Below are 18,843 nucleotides of genomic sequence, written 5' to 3'. Positions count from 1 at the left end.
ATTATTAACTGTTTATAAAGAACATTTTACCAATCCTGTCAGCATTTGCATTTCAGAATGTTAAATGTTTACAAAGAACAAAGTGCAAAGTAGGAAAGTCACCCAGTCTGGATGGGATGCATCCTAGGTTGCTGAGGGACATAAGGGTGGAAATTGCAGATGCTCTGGCCACAATCTTCCAATCCTCCTTAGATATGGAAATGGTACCAGAAGACTGGAGGATGGCAAATGCTACACCCCTGTTCAAAAAGGGGAAAGGGATAAACCCAACAACCACAGGCCAGTCAGCCTAACGTTGGTGGTGGGAAAACTTTTAGAGACAATAATCCGGGACATAATTAATTGGCACCTGGAAAAATGTGGGTTAATAAAGGAAAGCCAGCATGGATTTGTTAAAGGCAAATTGTGTTTTACTAACTTGATTGAGTTCTTTGATGAAGAAGTGGCTGGTTGAATATGAAAATGGCGAAGGTCCAGAAAGCAGATAGGAGTGGTGAACAATTGCCTTTCAGACTGGAGGGAAGTATGCGGTGGTGTCCCCAAGGGGTTGGTGTTGGGACCACTGCTCTTTTTGATATATATTAATGATGGACTTGGTATACAGGGGATAATTTCAAAGTTTGCAGATGACATGAAACTTGGAAATGTAGTAAACAGTGAGGAGGATAGTAAGACTTCAAGAGGACATAGACAGACTGGTGAAATGGGCAGAAACATGGCAGATGAAATTTAACACAGTGAAGTGTGAAGTGATTCATTTTGGTAGGAAGAATCAGGAGAGGCAATATAAACTAAAAGGTACAATTTTAAAGGGCATGCAGGAACAGGGAGATCTGGGGGTGTATGCATGCAAGTCTTTGAAGGTGGTAGGACAAGTTGAGAAGGCTGTTAAAAAGGCATAAGGGATCCTAGGCTTTATGAATAGAGATATTGAGTACAAAAGCAAGGAAGTTATGCTTAACCTTTATAAAACACTGGTAAGGCCCCAGCTGGAGTATTGTAGCCAATTCTGGGCACCGCACATTAGGAAGGATGTCAAGGCATTAACAGTCCAGAGGAGATTTACTAGAATGGTACCAGGGGTCAAAGACATCACTTAGATGGAGAGACTAGAGAAACAGGGGTTTTTCCTTACAGCAGAGAATGTTGAGGAGAGATTTGATAGAGGTGTCAGGAACATAGGAACAGGAGTAGGTCATTGAGCCCCTCGAGCCTGTTCCGCCATTCAGTGAGATCATGGCTGATCTGTGACCTAACTCCATATACCCGCCTTTGGCCCATATCCCTTAATACCTTTGGTTAACAAAAAGGTATCAATCTCAGATTTAAAATTAACAATTGATGTAGCATCAATTGCCATTTGCGGAAGAGAGTTCTAAACTTCTACCGTGTGTAGAAGTGTTCCTAATTTCTATTTTAAAAAGTTAGAATTTTAAGAGCTTATTCACTTCCTTGTTCGCTGTCTGTGAGAATTCTGCCTTTTGATTGGCTCCTTAGACAGCCTGTTAACATCACAGCAGTTCGCACAAGGGGATCACCACCACAGTTCATTGATTAGAATTGAATGTCAGAAATCCCGAAGTTGTCAACACAGGGATTGCGAGATCCTTGTGCAAAGCGTACTTCGGGACGAGCAGCAAATGCCTTCGCTTCACTACTGACCGCAAATTCAGGGCCAAGGAAATACATTCTATTACCCATCCTGTAATGTATTTCTTCAAAACAATTGCCGACAATGATACATTGATCCTATCATTGCAATAACATTTTGTAGGCAACTTCATGGGACTGAGGTGAAAAGAAAAATTTAAGAATAACAAACAAAGGCTCTTCAAGTATGTAAAAAGAAAAAGATTAGTGAAGACAAATGTAGGTCCCTTACAGTCAGAAACAGGAGAATTTATAATGGGGAACAAGGAAATGGCAAAGCAATTAAACAAATACAATGTCTTCACAGAAGGGGACACAAATAACTTCCCAGAAATGCTAGGGAACCAAGGGTCTAGTGAGAAGGAGGAATTAAAGGAAATTAGTATTAGTAAAAAAATTGTGTTGGAGAAATTAATGGGACTGAAAACCGATAAATTCCCAGGGCCTGATAATCTGCATCCCAGAGTACTAAAAGAGGTAGCCATGGAAATAGTGGATGCATTGGTTGTCATCTTCCAAAATTCTACAGATTATGGAACATTTCCTGCAGATTGGAGGGTGGCAAATGTAACCCCACTATTTAAAAAAGGAGGGAGAGAGAAAACAGGGAACTACAGATCGGTTAGCCTAACATCAGTAGTAGGGAAAATGCTAGAGTCTATTATAAAGGATGTGATAACAGGACACTTAGAAAATATCAACGCGATTAGACAAAGTCAACATGGATTTATGAAAGGGAAACCGTGTTTGACAAACCTACTGGAGTTTTTTGAGGATGTAACTGGTAGAATAGATAAGGGAGAACCTCAGGTGATGGATGGGGTTCAACATGGAGGTGTGCTGATTCATCAGCTGAGGGAGAGGGCGGTAGGTGGTAATCAGCAGGAGGTTTCCTTACCCATGCTTGACCTGAAGCCCTGAGACTTCATGGGGTCCTGAGTCAATGTTGAGGACACCCAGGGCCACACCTTCCCGACTGTATACCACTGTGCTGCCAGTCCTGGTGGGTCTGTCCTGCCGGTGGGACAGGACATACCCAGGGATGGTGATGGAGGAGTCTGGGACATTGGCTGAAATGTATGATTCTGTGAATACGACTGTGTTGTATCTGTGTGTTAATGGAGACACGGAATGCAGGAGTTGGTTTAACAGGTGTTTACTGAACAAAGTCTGGAGGTGAACTAAAAGATACAAGACGCTATACAGGCTTATATACCCGAGTGGGCACTACCAGTATTACAGTACACAGGGGCTCTTAAAGGTACATACACTACAATTCCTCCCCTTTTAGATAATTAGTACATAACATTTTAAGTAATTATTAATTAACATGTTTACAAGAACAATAACCTACACATTTGCTGCAGTTAATCAATTATAAGTCAGTCTCTCTGGAGGCTTCCTGACTCGGTCCGGATAACGCCTCGGTGGTGTAGTAGTTTTCGGTGGTGTAGTAGGTTCTTTTGGCAAGGTTGATTCGGCTTGAATGCCAGTGTTGGGTTCATCTGGTTCCAGTATCACCGGATCGGAGGTAGATACTATGGGTATCTCTGCTTCATCATTAGGCGTATAGAGTTGTGGTGTAGGTTGTCTCTTTTCGGATGACTCTATGATCTGGTCAGCATGGCGCCTTATTATGCTTTCTCCAATGTCCACGGTATACATCAGCGGTCCTAGTCATGTCCAAATAGTTCTAGGCTGCCATTTCTCGGTACGGTAGTCCCGGGCCAAAACTTGTTGACCTATCTGGAAGGTTCTAGTTGGCCTTTCATTCATGCCTTGAAATTGCCGGTTCTCTACGTCCCTTCTGATGTTTGGCTTGATCAAATCCAGCCGGCATCTTAGTCTTCTATTGAAAAACATCATGGCGGGAGTTTGCTTTGTAACCACATGTGTTGCATTCCTGTACGCAAACAAGAAGTTATCTACCTTATGTTGTAGATTTATGTCTTCATTACCCATGGCCTTTATGGCCTTCTTGGAGGTCTGGACAAACCTTTCAGCTTATCCATTGGTGGCAGGATGGTATGGGGCGGACGTGTAGTGCTTAACCCCATTGTTTTTTAAGAACTTCCTGAATTCTTCGGACACAAATTGCAGTCCATTATCAGAACACATCTGTTCAGGCAGCCCATTCCTGGCAAATATGGTCCTTAATACTGTGATGGTTTTTGCCGTGGCGGTGGAGGACATCTTTATTACCTCCGGCCACTTGGAGTGTGCATCAACCGCGATTAAGAACATTGAGTCCATAAATGGACCAGCAAAGTCGATATGTACCCTTTGCCATGGAGATGAGGGCCACACCCATGGATGTAGAGGGGCTTGTGGTGGGGCGTTTTGGACCTTCTGGCATCCTAGACAGCTCTTGGTCATTTCTTCGATGTCTCCATCGATACCTGGCCACCACACAAACGCTCTGGCTAGGTTCTTCATTTTCACTCCACCCAGATGCCCCTCGTGAAGCTCCTTTAGCACTTTATCCTGGAGTTTGGGTGGAATCACCACTCTGGATCCACACATCAAGGTTCCTCGGCACACTGACAGCTGTTCTCTTCTTTGCGAGAATGCTGGCAACAGTGGTTCGCCATGTGCTGGCCATCCCTTCACCGTTAAATCGTAGACTCGTGAGAGAGTCGGGTCATTTCTCGTTTCCTTTTCAATGGTAGAATTTGTTACTGGTAGACATTCCACTATGGTTGAGTGGAACATTTCCACTGGGTCCACTGTAGGTGCCTCTTCTACCGTTGGCAATGGTAGTCGCGATAAACCGTCAGCATTCCCATGCTGTTTTGATCCTTTGTATTCTATGTCATATTGGTGTGCCCCTAGGAAAAGGGACCACCTCTGTAGCCTTTGCGCTGTCATAATGGGAACGCCCTTTTTAGGGTTGAATATGGAGACGAGGGGTTGATGGTCAGTCAACAAGGTAAATTTTTGTCCGTGTAGGTAATGGTTGAATTTCTTCACTCCCCACACCAGGCTGAGTGCTTCCCTGTCGATCTGGGCATAGTTACGCTTAGCTGAGTTCAATGAGCGTGACGCAAAAGCTATCGGCCGCTCCGAGCCATCAGGGAATCTATGCGATAATACCGCTCCTACGCCGTAAGGGGATGCATTGCACGCCAGTCTGATTGGCAGTGATGGGTTGTAATGAGCCAACACTTCCTTGGACGTGATCAAGCCTTTGCATTTATGGAAGGCCGTTTACAGTCTTCTCTCCATTTCCAAATTACTCCCGTTTGTAGCAGTGCGTTAAGAGGGTGCAGAACAGTCGACAAGTTCGGTAAAAATTTATGATAGTAATTTATCAATCCCAGGAACGACCTTAATTGTGAGACATTTTCAGGTGCTGGGGCTTTTATGACCGCTTCAATTTTTTCAGGTGACTTATGCAACCCTTCTTCGTTAATTATATGGCCACAATATGATATTTGTTTCTGGAAAAATTCGCACTTGGGGCGATTTGCTCGTAGGCCCCGTTCTCTCAGCCTAGTGAGCACCTGCTCCAAATTGGCAAGGTGCTCGTTGTCGTTTTCTCCTGTTACAAGGATGTCGTCTAGGTAGCATTGAGTCCCCGGAATCCCTTGCAGGACTTGCTCCATAGCTCTTTGCCAGATAGCTGGAGCTGATGCTACTCCGAAAACCAGTCGATTGTACTGGTACAGGCCTTTGTGTGTGTTTATCGTGAGATACTTTTTAGAGGCCTCCTCAACCTCCATCTGTAGATATGCCTGTGCCAAGTCAATTTTGGTGAAACGTTTCCCTCCGGATAGTGAGGCGAAAATATCTTCTATCCTCGGAAGAGGATACTGTACCATGTGAAGGACCGGGTTTACAGTCACCTTGAAGTCCCCACAGATGCGAATTTTTCTCTGTTCTTCAGATTTATCATTATTCAACGTTTTCTTCATGACCGGGACGATGGGTGTTGCCCACTCGCTCCAATCTACCTTGGATAACACGCCTGCCTTTTCCAAATTCTCCAGCTCTGCCTCGACTGCTGGACGAATTGCGTATGGCACCGGCCTTGCCTTAAAAAACTTGGGAATTGCCGCATCTTCTACTTTTATTGAGGCGGTGACGCCTTTCAAGGTTCCTAGTTCCTGTTGAAACACTTCTTTGGCGTTGGCCAAGATGTCTTTTAATCGTTCAGGTATGACGTCATCATCATTTTTTTTCTTACTGGTCACCGTCAGTGCCTGAATGGAGTGCCAGTCTAAACGTATCTTCCTGATCCATTCACGTCCCAACGTATAAATACAACTTCTGTATTTCCTTGCCGTTGTATACAACAGGCACCCTTATTTTCCCTCTGGGGTATACTTTCTGCCCCGTATATGTCTTCAAGATAATGGATGTGTCTTTCAAAGGTATATGCGGAAATAGCCGCTCGTAATCCCGTCGACTTATGACGGTCAGAGCTGATCCTGTATCTAGCTCCATTTTAACTGGGGGACCCCGCTATCGTGAGGGTAACCCAAATGGTCTGGTAATCTTCTTTGGCAATTACATTATGTAATTTGAGACAGCTTAGTCTCTTGTTTCCGGAGTCGCTATCGCTCTTCTGGTCTTCAGAGCTACTGTCCGTCATCATTTGTACCTTTCTGTACTTTTCCTTATTGATTTTTTTTCTGTCAGTGGATTTTTTGTTTCCAGATCGGCATACACGTGCAATTTGTCCCATCTTTCCGCATTGCCTGCATGCTTTGTCCTTGAACCAGCAGTCCCTCTGGTCATGGGTGGATCTGCCGCAGCGATAACATCTCTCAAAACCCCGTGTCATTTCATGGGTGCCGAAGTCCTGTGGCTTTTGCTGTATCTCTGCAGCTCCTCTTGCTGCTGCTTCGTATGATACAGCCACACTGAAAGCCTTGTCCAGTGTCAAATCTTTCTCAGAAAGTAGCCTTTTCTGTGTTCCTTCACTTAGGAGACCACAGACGAATTTGTCTCGTAGAGAATCTGCCAGTCCTGCCCCGAATTGGCAGTGCTTTGACAGCTTTCTTAATTCGGTGAGGTAATCAGCGTTACTTTCATTCTTGTGCTGATTCCTCCTGAAGAATTTGAATCGTTCCGCTATCAGCAGCGGTGTTGGGTTTAAGTGCTGCTGTAGGGTATCAACAATCTCCTTAAAATTCTTGTCCATCGGTTTGGCTGGAGTGATTAAGTTTCGTAACAGCCCGTATGTCCTTGCGCCCATCAGATTTAGAAGTACCGATGCCTTTTTATCATCCTCTACTTCATTCACTGTGCAATATACCTCCACTCTTTCCACATATGTGGTGCAATCCTCTATATCACTATCGAAAGCAGTAATATTGCCAGTCTTAGGCATCCTGAAAATCAAAAATGGCGCCTCCCGCGCTTTCCTTTCTTCCCTGCCGAGAAAAAATGGCGTCTCCCGCGCTTTCCCGTCGCTGCCGCTGCCGCTGCTGACAACACTGTTCTCCGCGGTTTTTATTTACACAGATATTTTTAATAGTTGGAGACTCGTTCCCGCCGGACTCTCTGGGACTTTTCCTTCCCTCTGCTTGGTCTGAACGCCGACCTGCTTTGCAGCGCCGGCCGTCTCCCGAGTGCTCCACCCTCCGTCTCTGTTTGCCTCCGCCTTACGACTCACTGCTTGGCCCCGCTGCAGAGCCATCCGATCGAGCCCCAGCCCGCCGCCCAGGAAGGATTAGTGCAGTACCTGCCACCAGCCCGGCTAGCTGGTGAACTCACAGTTTTTTTTTTCTTCGACCTTCGTCTGAGGAATCGATCTCCTTGAGGTGCTGCCGAATTGCAGGTAAGTCCGTTTCCAATTCGTCGCCACTGTTGTATCCGTGTGTTAATGGAGACACGGAATGCAGGAGTTGGTTTAACAGGTGTTTACTGAACAAAGTCTGAAGGTGAACTAAAAGATACAAGACGCTATACAGGCTTATATACCCGAGTGGTCACTACCGGTATTACAGTACACAGGGGCTCTTAAAGGTACATACACTACAGACTGTTGCTTGACTAGTCTGTGGGATAGCTCTCCCAATTTTGGCACAACAGCAACAACTTGCCTTTAACGTAGTAAAACATCCCAAGGCGCTGCACAGGAGTATTTTAAGACAAAAAATTTGACACCGATCCACATAAGGAGAAATTAGGGCAGATGACCAAAAGTTTGGTCGAAGAGGTGGGTTTTAAGGAGCGTCTTAAAGGAGGAAAGAGAGGTAGCAAGGCGGATAGGTTTAGGCAGGGAATTCCAGAGTTTAGGGCCTAGGCAACAGAAGGTACGGCCACCAAAGGTTGAGCGATTATAATCAGGGATGCTCAAGAGGGCAGAATTAGAGGAGCGCAGATATCTCGGTGGGGTTGTGGGGCTGAAGGAGGTTACAGAGATAGGAAGGGACGAGGCCATGGAAGGATTTGAAAACAAGGATGAGAAGTCCCCAGATGATGGTGAGGAGGACTTTGCAGTGTCGACTGGGCTGGGTGTGCCATTGTCGTGTCCGTTGTCGATGCCGAGGTCGATGCCGGGTTGTCCGTCCGGTTTTATTATTCTTGTTTTTTGTAGCGTTCCTGGATGGTGTCGAGCTTGAGTGTTGTTGCAGCTGCACTCATCCAGGCAAATGGAGAATATTCCATCACATTCCTGACTTGTGCCTTGTAGGTGGTGGAAAGGTTCGGCGCAGTTAGAAAGTGAGTCAGTCGCCGCAGAATACCCAGCTTCTGACCTGCTCTTGTAGCCACAGCATTTATGTGGCTGGTCCAGTTAAGTTTCTGGTCAATGATCAAAAATCTAGGCTGACACTCTGTTGCAGTACTGCATCTTTCAGATGAGACGTTAAACCGAGGCCCCATCTACTCTCTCAGGTGGACGTAAAAGATCCTATGGCACTTTTTCGAACAAGAGCAGGGGAGTTATCCCCGGTGTCCTAGCCAATATTTGTCCCTCAATCAACATCACTAAAAAAAAATTATCTGGTCATTATCACATTGCTGTTTGTGGGAGCTTGCTGTGCGCAAATTGGTTGCTGCTTTTCCTACATTACAACAGTGACTACACTTCAAAATGTACTTCATTGGCTGTAAAGGGCTTTGGGTTTCCGGTGGTCGTGGAAGGCACTATATAAATGCAAGTCTTTCTTTCTTTAATGGTAGGCCCCAGGATGTTAATGGTGGGGGATTCAACGATGGTAGTCCCATTGAATTTCAAGGGATGGTGGTTAGACTCTCTCTTGTTGGAGATGGTCATTGCCTGGCACTTGTGTGGCGCGAATGTTACTTGCCACTTACCAGCCCAAGGCTGAATGCTGTCCAGGTCTTGCTGCACACGGCCACGGACTACATCATTATCTGAAGAATTACGAATGGAACTGAACATTGTCAAATCATCAGTGAACAGGCCCACTTCAGACTTTATGATGGAGGGAAGGTCATTGATGAAGCAGCTGAAGATGGTTGGGCGTAGGACACTGCCCTGAGGAACTCCTGCAGCAATGTCTTGGGGCTGAGATGATTGGCCTCCAACAACCACAACCATCTTCCTTTGTGCCAGCCAGTGGAGAGTTTTCTCCCTGATCCCCATTGACTTCAATTTTACTCGGGCTTCTTGATGCCACACTCGGTTAAATGCTCCCTTGATGTCAAAGGCAGTCACTCTCACCTCACCTCTGGAATTCAGTTTTTTTTGCATGTTTGGACCAAAGCTGTGATGAGGTCTGGAGCCAAGTTGTCCTGACAAAACCTAAACTGAGCATCGGTGAGCAGGTTATTGGTGAGTAAATTCCACTTGATAGCACTGTCGATGACACCTTCCATCACTTTGCTGATGATTGTGAGTAGGCTGATGGGGCGGTAATTGGCCGGATTGGATTTGTCCTGCTTTTTGTGGACAGAACATACCTGGGCAATTTTACATTTTGTCGGGTAGATACCCATGTTGTAGCTGCACTGGAACAGCTCAGCTTGTCTAGAGGCGCGGCTAGTTCTGGAGCACAAGTCTTCAGCACTACAGGCGAGAAGTTGTCAGGACCCATAGCCTTTGCTGTATCCAGTGCGCTCAGCTGTTTCTTGATTATCACGAGGAGTGAATCAAAGTAGCTGAAGACTGGCATCTGTGATGGTGGGGACCTCAGAAAGAGGCTGAGATGGATCATCCACTCGGCACTTCTGGATGAAGATGGTTTTGAACGTTTCAGCCTTGTCTTTTGCACTCGTGCTGGGCTTCACCATCATTGAGGATGGGCTGTTGATGGAGCCTCCTGTTAGTTGTTTAATTGTCCACCACCATTCACGACTGGATGTAACAGGACTGCAGAGCTTTGATTTGATCCGTTGGTTGTGGGATCGCTTAGCTCTGTCTATAGCATGCTACATCTGCTGTTTTGCATGCATGTAGTCCTATGTTGTAGCTTCACCAGGCTGCCAAATCATTTTCAGGTGCACCTGGTGCTGCTCCTGGCATGTTCTTCTACACTCCTCATTGAACTAGGGTTGGCCGTCTGGTTTGATGGTAATGGTAGAGTGAGGGATATGCCGGGCCATGAAGTTGCAGATTGTGGTGGAATACAATTCTGCTGCTGCTGATGGCCCACAGCACCTCATGGATGCCCAGTTTTCAGCTGCCAGATCTGTTCTGAATCTATCCCATTAAGCATGGTGGTAGTGCCACACAGCACGATGAAGGGTGTCCTCATCGTGAAGATGGGACTTTGTCTCCACAAGGACCATGTGGTGGTTGCTCCTACCAATACTGTCATGGACAGATGGATCTGCGACAGGAGATTGGTGAGGACGAGGTCAAGTAGGTTTTTCCCTTGTATTGGTTCTCTCACCGCCTGTCGCAAGCCCAATCTTTCTTTTATTCGTTTATGGTAGTTATGTCCTTCAGGACTTGGCCAGCTTGGTCAGTAGTGGTGCTACATACAGGTTTCCACCATTGTTCCTCCTAAACTCTCTGACCTTGAATACCTGGAACATACGATTATTTAAAAATGAGTATTTCATTGTATGACCGAAGTCTATGTTGTGGCTGCACTTTCGCCTCTTGTTGCCCACCACTACCACCACTCTCATTAGAAAGAAATGAGGATGAATTCCAGACTGAGGCTCTTAAAAAGCCTAAAAAGAAAAGACTGAAATGCTGGAAATCTGGAATAAAAACTGGAAATGTTGTAAATACTAAGTAGCTCCATCAATGTTTTGAATGTAGTTCTTTGATCAGAGCTCCAGTTCCGATGAAGGTTGTTCTGCACATGATATTTAGCAGTAGGCCTAAATTGTGAAATTTGGGTAGGATAAATTTGATAGAAAAATGAGGGAAAACATATCATGGTTTCCAAACTTACTGAGTGTAAAGGTGTTTAATTTAAATTCTTCTGCCATTATTTGAGGAGAAAGCAGCAGCTGGCAGGGAAGCTAAATTACAGCTGCGCATGAGTTTGGCGCTGAGAAAAAGTAGGTTTCTTGTCACATTGTGCTGTGTATGTAGGTTAGAATCTGCCTTTAGTATTAATTATAAATTATGTTTTTGACAGTCTACAGGACCAGTTTGTGGAAGCAGTTATTTCACAGCTATCTGAGATGGAGAAGTGCATTCAGAGATATGCAAAAGGACAGTCTGTCCCAATACCGCAAGCATTCCACTTTGAATTGCCAGAGAAAACTACTCTTACTACAGTAGTATACCCTGCTGGAATTACTGACGAAACTCTGGAACCGCAACGAAAAGTATGGTTGGAGTCCAGGTCACTTTTTCCATTATACAGTCTGTCCATGAATTACTAACTGTTTAAAGTAGCAATTTATTTTGTCAATTTGGATTGATCCTCAATTTTTTAAATGGTACAATCTGTCTTTTCACCCTTTCTAATATGTGTTTCAGTTGGTTATTAGTAGGAAACGTGATTTGGCATGGTGCAGTCTCCCAAGATAAATCCCATGGTATTCATAGAAATCATAGAAATTTATGGCACAGAAGGAGGCCATTCGGCCCATTGTGTCTGTGCCGGCTGAAAAAGAGCTAACCGTCCTAATCCCACTTTCCAGCTCTCGGTTCGTAGCCTTGTAGGTTACGGCACTTCAAGTGCATATCCAAGTACTTTATAAATGTGATGAGGGTTTCTGCCTCTACCACCCTTTCAGGCAGTGAGTTCCAGACACTCACCACCCTCTGAGTTCTCCTCAACTCCCCTCTAATCCTTCTACCAATTACTTTAAATCTATTGACCTCTCTGCTGAGGGAAATAGGTCCTTTCTATCCTCTCTCTCTAAGCCCCTCATCATTTTATACACCTCAATTAATTTTCCCTTCAGCCTCCTCTGTTCCAAAGAAAACAAACCCAGCCTATCCATTCTTTCCTCATAACGAAAATTCTCCAGTCCCACACTAACTCAGTGTAATGAGGTATGGTGGCCAATTTTGAATAAAATTCCTGGAAGTAGTGAATATGCTGATAAATTACTTCCCAAGCAACTTCCTTCTAATCTTTTCTTTCTTACACTTCACGTATTATGGATAGGTCACTTATCCAAATAAGAAACCACAAGACACTTTTGAGGAAGAACCACTGCACTTACTCTAATTGCATTAAATATCAATGCCCCAACTATCTTCAGTTTTTTTTTGCCCTGCCATCAATTGTGAGGAATTCTCCTGCTTGGAGGGAGGGGAGAGGATGTGGACTGCAATCTGACATGCCTGCTGATTGAGGTTTGAAATGGAGCCAAACCTCTGTGGCAGACTTGGTATAGCTACACCTGAGCCAGGTATGTCCACAGTACTGTTGATGATTGACCAGTTTTGCTTAGTGAATGATACCAGGGTTTAGAGGATTAGATTATGAGGACAGGTTGGATAAACTTGGCGTATTCCCTTGAGTATAGAAGATTGAGGGGTGATATGATCGATGTGCATAAAATGTTAAAAGGATTTGATAGGGTAGATACAGAGAAACTATATCCTCTGGTGGCAGAATCAAGAACAAAGGGACATAATCTTAAAATTAGAGTTAGGTCTTTCAGGAGCAAAATCAGGAAGCACTTTTTCAGACAAGGGGTAGTAGAAATCTGGAACTCTTTCCCCAAAAAGGCTATGGATGCTGGGACAATTGGAGCTTTCGAGACAGATGGATAGATTCTTGTTAGGTAAAGGTATCAAGGTACATGAGCAAAGGAGGGTAAATGGAGTTGAGGTAAAGATCAGCCATGATCTGATTGAATGTCCTTTGACGAGAGGCTGAATGGCCTACTCCTGTTCCTAAATGGCTGCGAGTGTTCTATCTTGGCTCCAGATAACCATAACCATAAGGCAATATCGTAATGGGTAGAGTGATCCTGTGCTGACAGACTGCATGGATTAAACTCCAGTAGTAACCATGTAAGTACTTGGTAGGCTCCTAAGTCTTGGCACTGGCCAGCCTGCTTCTGGACTTTGGTAAATGGGATGAGTCCTTTTAAGAGATCGCATTAGGTAAAGCGAAACTCTAACTGTATGGAAACCTTTTCTGTCAAATTTTACAAAAATTTCCTTACTCTAACCTACATAATAACAGAACAATGCAACATCAAGGCCTGAACTATGCGTTAGAACATTACAGTGGAAGTCATCTTCCCACTCCATGCTTCAATTTGTAGTAATTTAGACTCAGTTTAGACTCAAGCCCATTGCAAAGAGGCATACCTATCTACCTACCCATTTGAATTGTGTCCTGCACTTAATTCTTTTCTGATAAGAACATAAGAACATAAGAAATAGGAGCAGGAGTAGGCCAATCGGCCCCTCGAGCCTGCTCCGCCATTCAATAAGATCATGGCTGATCTGATCCTAACCGCCAATCCACTATCACAGAACCATCTCCTGAACCTAACAGAATTAGACACACGAAATAGGAGCAGGATCAGGCTACATGGCCCCTGGGCCCGCTCCGCTACCCACAGGGCCATGACCGATCCGAACCTAGACTCATGTCCAAATTCCTGCCCGCTCCCCGTAACCCTTAATTCCCTTTACTTCTAGGAAACTGTCTATTTCTGTTTTAAATTTATGTAATGATGTAGCTTCTACAGCTTTTTGGGGCAGCATATTCCATGGACCTACCACCTTCTGAGTGAAGTAGTTCCTCCTCATCTCAGTTTTGAAAGAGCAGCCCCTTATTCTAAGACTATGCCCCCTAGTTCTGGTTTCACCCATCATCGGGAACATCCTCCCCGCATCCACCCGATCCAACCCCTTCACAATCTTATATGTTTCAATAAGATCGCCTCTCATTCTTCTGAACTCCAATGAGTAGAGTCCCAATCTACTCAACCTCTCCTCATATGTCCATCCCCTCATCCCCGGGATTAACCGAGTGAACCTTCTTTGTACTGACTCAAGAGCAAGTATGTCCTTTCTTAAGTATGGACACCAAAACTGTACGCAGTATTCCAGGTGCGGTCTCACCAATACCTTGTACAACTGAAGCAATACCTCCCTATTTTTATATTCTATCCCCCTAGCAATGAAAGCCAACATTCCATTGGCCTTCTTAATCACTTGCTGCACCTGCATACTAACCTTTTGAGTTTCGTGCACCAGGACCCCCAGATCCCTTTGTACTTCAGTACTTTCCAGTTTCTTGCCATTAAGATAATAACTTGCTCTACGATTTTTCCTGCCAAAGTGCATAACCTCACACTTTCCAGTATTGTATTCCATCTGCCAAATCTCTGCCCACTTACTTAGCCTGTCTATGTCCCCTTGCAGGTTTTTAATGTCCTCCTCACTCACTACTTTCCCTCCCATCTTAGTATCATCTGCAAACTTTGATATGTTACACTCGGTCCCCTCCTCCAAATCGTTAATATAGATTGTAAAGAGTTGGGGACCCAGCACTGACCCCTGCGGAACACCACTAGTTACTGATTGTCAGTCTGAGAATGAGCCATTTATCCCAACTCTCTGCCTTCTGTTAGATAGCCAATCCTCTATCCATGCCAGAATATTACCCCAATCCCGTGATTTTTTTATCTTAAGCAATAATCTTTTGTGTGGCACCTTGTCAAATGCCTTTTGGAAGTCTAAATACACTACGTCCACTGGTTCCCCTTTATCCACCCTATATGTTACTTCCTCAAAGAACTCCAGCAAATTTGTCAAACATGATTTCCCCTTCATAAAACCATGCTGACTTTGTCCTATTAAATTATGATTATCCAAATGTCCTGTTACTGTCTCCTTAATAATGGACTCCAAAATTTTACCTACCACAGATGTTAGGATAACCGGTCTATAGTTTCCAGCCTTCTGCCTACTGCCCTTTTTAAATAAGAGTGTTACATTAGCAGTTTTCCAGTCTGCCGGGACCTTTGCCGAGTCTAGGGAGTTTTGGAAAATTATTACCAATGCATCCACAATCCCTACTGCCACTTCCCTCAAGACCCTAGGATGTAAGCCATCAGGTCCAGGTGATTTATCCGCCTTGAGTCCCATTATTTTACCGAGTACCACTTCCTTAGTGATTTTGATCGTGTTTAGCTCCTCCCCCCTTTAGCCCCCTGTTTGTCCACTGTTGGGATATTCTTAGTGTCTTCTACTGTAAAGACTGATGTAAAATATTCATTCAGTGTTTTTGCCATCTCCATATTTCCCACCATTAACTTCCCGGTCTCATCCTCTAAGGGACCAACATTTACTTTAGCCACCCTTTTTCTTTTTATATAACTATAAAAACTCTTACTATCTGTTTTTATATTTTTTGCTAATTTACTTTCAAAATCTATCTTCCCTTTCTTAATCAATCTTTTTGTTATTTTTTGCTGCCTTTTAAAGTTTTCCCAATCCTCTATCCTCCCACTAGATTTGGCTACCTTATATGCCCTTGTTTTTAGTCGAATACTATCTTTAATTTCTTTACTTAGCCATGGATGACTGTCTTTTCTTTTACACCCTTTTCTTCTCAGTGGAATATATATTTTTTGGAAGTTGTAAAATAACTCCTTAAATGTACACCACTGATCATGTATCGTCTTACCCTTTAATCTATTTTCCCAATCCACTCTACTCAATTCCGCTCTCATACCTTCATAGTCTCCTTTATTCAAGCTTAGCACGCTTGTTTGAGATCCAACCTTCTCACCCTCTAATTGAATATGGAATTCAACCATGTTATGGTCACTCATTCCAAGGGGATCCTTTACTAGGACATTTTTAATTAATCCTGTCTCGTTACACAGGACCAGATCTAAGGTTGCTTGGCCCCTGGTCGGTTCAGTTACATACTGCTCAAGAAACCCATCCCTAATACACTCAATGAACTCATCCTCAAGGCAGCCCTGCCCAATTTGATTTGTCCAATTAATATGATAGTTAAAATCCCCCATAATTATAGATGTTCCCTTATTACAAGCCTCAACTATTTCCTGATTGATACTCCATCCAACAGAGTTGCCACTGTTCGGAGGCCTATAGACTATGCCCACTAGTGTTTTTTTCCCCTTATTATTCCTTACCTCCACCCAAACTGTTTCATTATCCTGATCTTTTGACCCAATATCATTTTTCTGTATTACAGTGATTCCTTCCTTTATTAACATAGCCACTCCACCTCCCCTTCCTTCCTGCCTGTCCTTCCTGATCATTAAATAACCTGGTATGTTTAATTCCCAGGCATTGTCACCCTGCAGCCATGTTTCTGTAATGGCCACAAGATCATACCCATATGTAGTTATTTGTGCCATTAACTCGTTTATTTTGTTACGAATGCTACGTGCATTCAGATAGAGAACTTTCAAATATGTTTTGTGACACTTAGTTCCTGCTTTTGCCCTTTTTATTACTTTACCTTTTACTCCATACCTTCTGCCCCTTCCTGACACGCTCTGGTTTTTAATTTCCCCACTGCTACCTAAGTCTATGACCTTCTCTGTTGTCATTTTTATTATTTGCTCTCTAGGAACCTCCCCCCCACTAGTCCATTGCAGATAAGAACATAAGAAATAAGAGCAGGAGTAGGCCATACGGCCCCTCGAGCCTGCTCCGCCATTCAATAAGATCATGGCTGATCATTGACCTCAACTTCACTTTCCCGCCAGATCTCCATATCCGTTGATTCCCCTAGAGTCCAAAAATCTATCTATCTCAGCCTTGAATATACTCAAAGACTCAGCATGCACAGCCCTCTGCGACAGAGAATTCCAAAGATTCACAACTCTCTGAGTGAAGAAATTCCTCCTCATCTCAGTCTTAAATGGCCTACCCCTTATCCTGAGACTATGCCCCCTAGTTCTAGACATTCTACCATCTACCCTGTCAATCCCCTTCAGAATCTTGTATGTTTCAATGAGATAACCTCTCATTCTTCTGAACTCCAGAGAGTATAGGCCCATTCTACACAATCTCACATCATAGGACAGCCCTCTCATCCCAGGAATCAATCTAGTGAACCTTCATTGCACTGCCTCCAAGACAAGTATATCCTTCCTCAGATAAGGAGACCAAAACTGTGCACAGTACTCCAGGTGTGGTCTCACCAAGGCCCTGTTCAATTGTAGCAAGACTTCCTTATCTTATACTCCAACCCCCTTGCAATAAAGGTCAACATGCCATTTGCCTTCCTTATTGCTTGCTGTTGTACCTGCATGCTAGCTTTCTGTGTTTCTTGCACGAGGCCACCCAAATCTCTCTGAACACGAACATTTGAAAGTTTCTCACCATTTAAAAAATATTCTGTTTTTCTATTTTTCCTACCAAAGTGAATAACCTCACATTTCCCTATATTATACTCCATCTGCCACCTTACTGCCCACTCACTCAGTCTAGCTATATCCCTTTGCAGACTCTTTGTGTTCTCCTCACAGCTTACTGTCCCACCTAGCTTTGTATCGTCAGCAAACTTGGATACATTACACTCGGTCCCTTCATCTAGGTCATTAATATAGATTGTAAATAGCTGAGGCCCCAACACTGATCCTAGCGGCACCCCACTAGTTACAGCCTGCCAACCTGAAAAAGATTCGTTTATCCGTACTCTCTGTTTTCTGTCCATTAACCAATCCTCTATCCATGCTACTATATTATCCCCAACCCCATGAGCCCTAATCTTGTATAATAACCTTTTAAGTGGCATCTTATCGAAAGCCTTTTGGAAATCCAAATATACTACATCCACTGGTTCCCCTTTATCTACCCTGCTAGTTACATGCTCAAAAAACTCTAATAAATTTGTCAAACACGATTTCCCTTTCATAAAACCGTGTTGACTCTGCCTAATCATGTTATGATTTTCTAAGTGCCTTGATACCACTTAGAAACATAGAAACATAGAAACTAGGAGCAGGAGTAGGCCATTCGGCCCTTCGAGCCTGCTCCGCCATTCAACGAGATCATGGCTGATCATCCAAACCCTAGCACCCGGTCCCTACACCAACAGCCATCCCACCCAAGCCCTATCCCCGTAACCCCACATATTTAATCCCCCCTAACACTAAGGGCCTTCCTTAACAATAGATTCCAGCATTTTCCCGATGACTGATGTCAGGCTAACTAGCCTGTGGTTCCCTGTTTTTTCTCTCCCTCCTTTCTTGAATAACGGTGTTACATTTGCGACCTTCCAATCCGGTGGGACCATTCTAGAATCTAAGGAATTTTGGAAGATCAAAATCAATGCATCCACTATCTCTTCAGCCACCTCTTTTAGAACCCTAGGATGTAGGCCGTCAGGTCCAGGGGATTTGTCAGCTTTTAGTCCCATTAGTTTTTCTACTTACATTAATTACATTAAGTTCCTCACCCTCATTAGACCCTTGGTTCCCCACCATTTTTGGTATGCTTTTTGTGTCTTCTACTGTGAAGACAGATACAAAATATTTGTTTAACGTTTCTGCCATTTCCTTATTCCCCATAATAATTTCTCCTGTCTCAGCCTCTAAGGGACCAACATTTACTTTTGCTACTCTCTTCCCTTTTACATACTTAGAGAGTCATAGAGTAGAGTCATAGAGTAATACAGCACGGATAGAGGCCCTTCGGCCCATCGTGTCCACGCCGGCCATCAAGCCCTGTCTAATCTAATCCCATATTCCAGCATTTGGCCCGTAGCCTTGTATGCTATGGCATTTCAAGTGCACATCCAAATGCTTCTTAAATGTTGTGAGGGTTTCTGCCTCCACAACCCTTTCAGGCAGTGAGTTCCAGACTCCAACCACCCTCTGGGTGAAAAAGTTCTTTCTCAAATCCCC

The 18,843-nt window shown here is 44.0% G+C and overlaps 1 protein-coding gene across 1 annotated transcript in view; it reads left to right on the top strand.

The window, feature by feature from the left end:
- The window catches only part of LOC147124084 (ufm1-specific protease 2-like), a 182,098-nt gene that overhangs the window by 71,719 nt on the left and 91,536 nt on the right, over window positions 1-18,843 (top strand). Inside the window, exon 6 of the mRNA XM_085981408.1 lies at window positions 11,163-11,355. Within this exon, the coding sequence (XP_085837534.1) occupies window positions 11,163-11,355 (193 nt within the window). The remainder of the gene's footprint in view (window positions 1-11,162; window positions 11,356-18,843) is intronic.

The sequence above is a fragment of the Somniosus microcephalus genome, chromosome 1 (assembly GCF_052327205.1).
Source record: "Somniosus microcephalus isolate GS21.2 chromosome 1, FLI_Smic_1.0, whole genome shotgun sequence".
In the NCBI taxonomy this organism is placed as follows: Eukaryota; Metazoa; Chordata; class Chondrichthyes; order Squaliformes; family Somniosidae; genus Somniosus; species Somniosus microcephalus.
The sequence above is the reverse complement of the archived record's forward strand: the minus strand, read 5'-3'. Positions and strand labels throughout refer to the sequence as shown.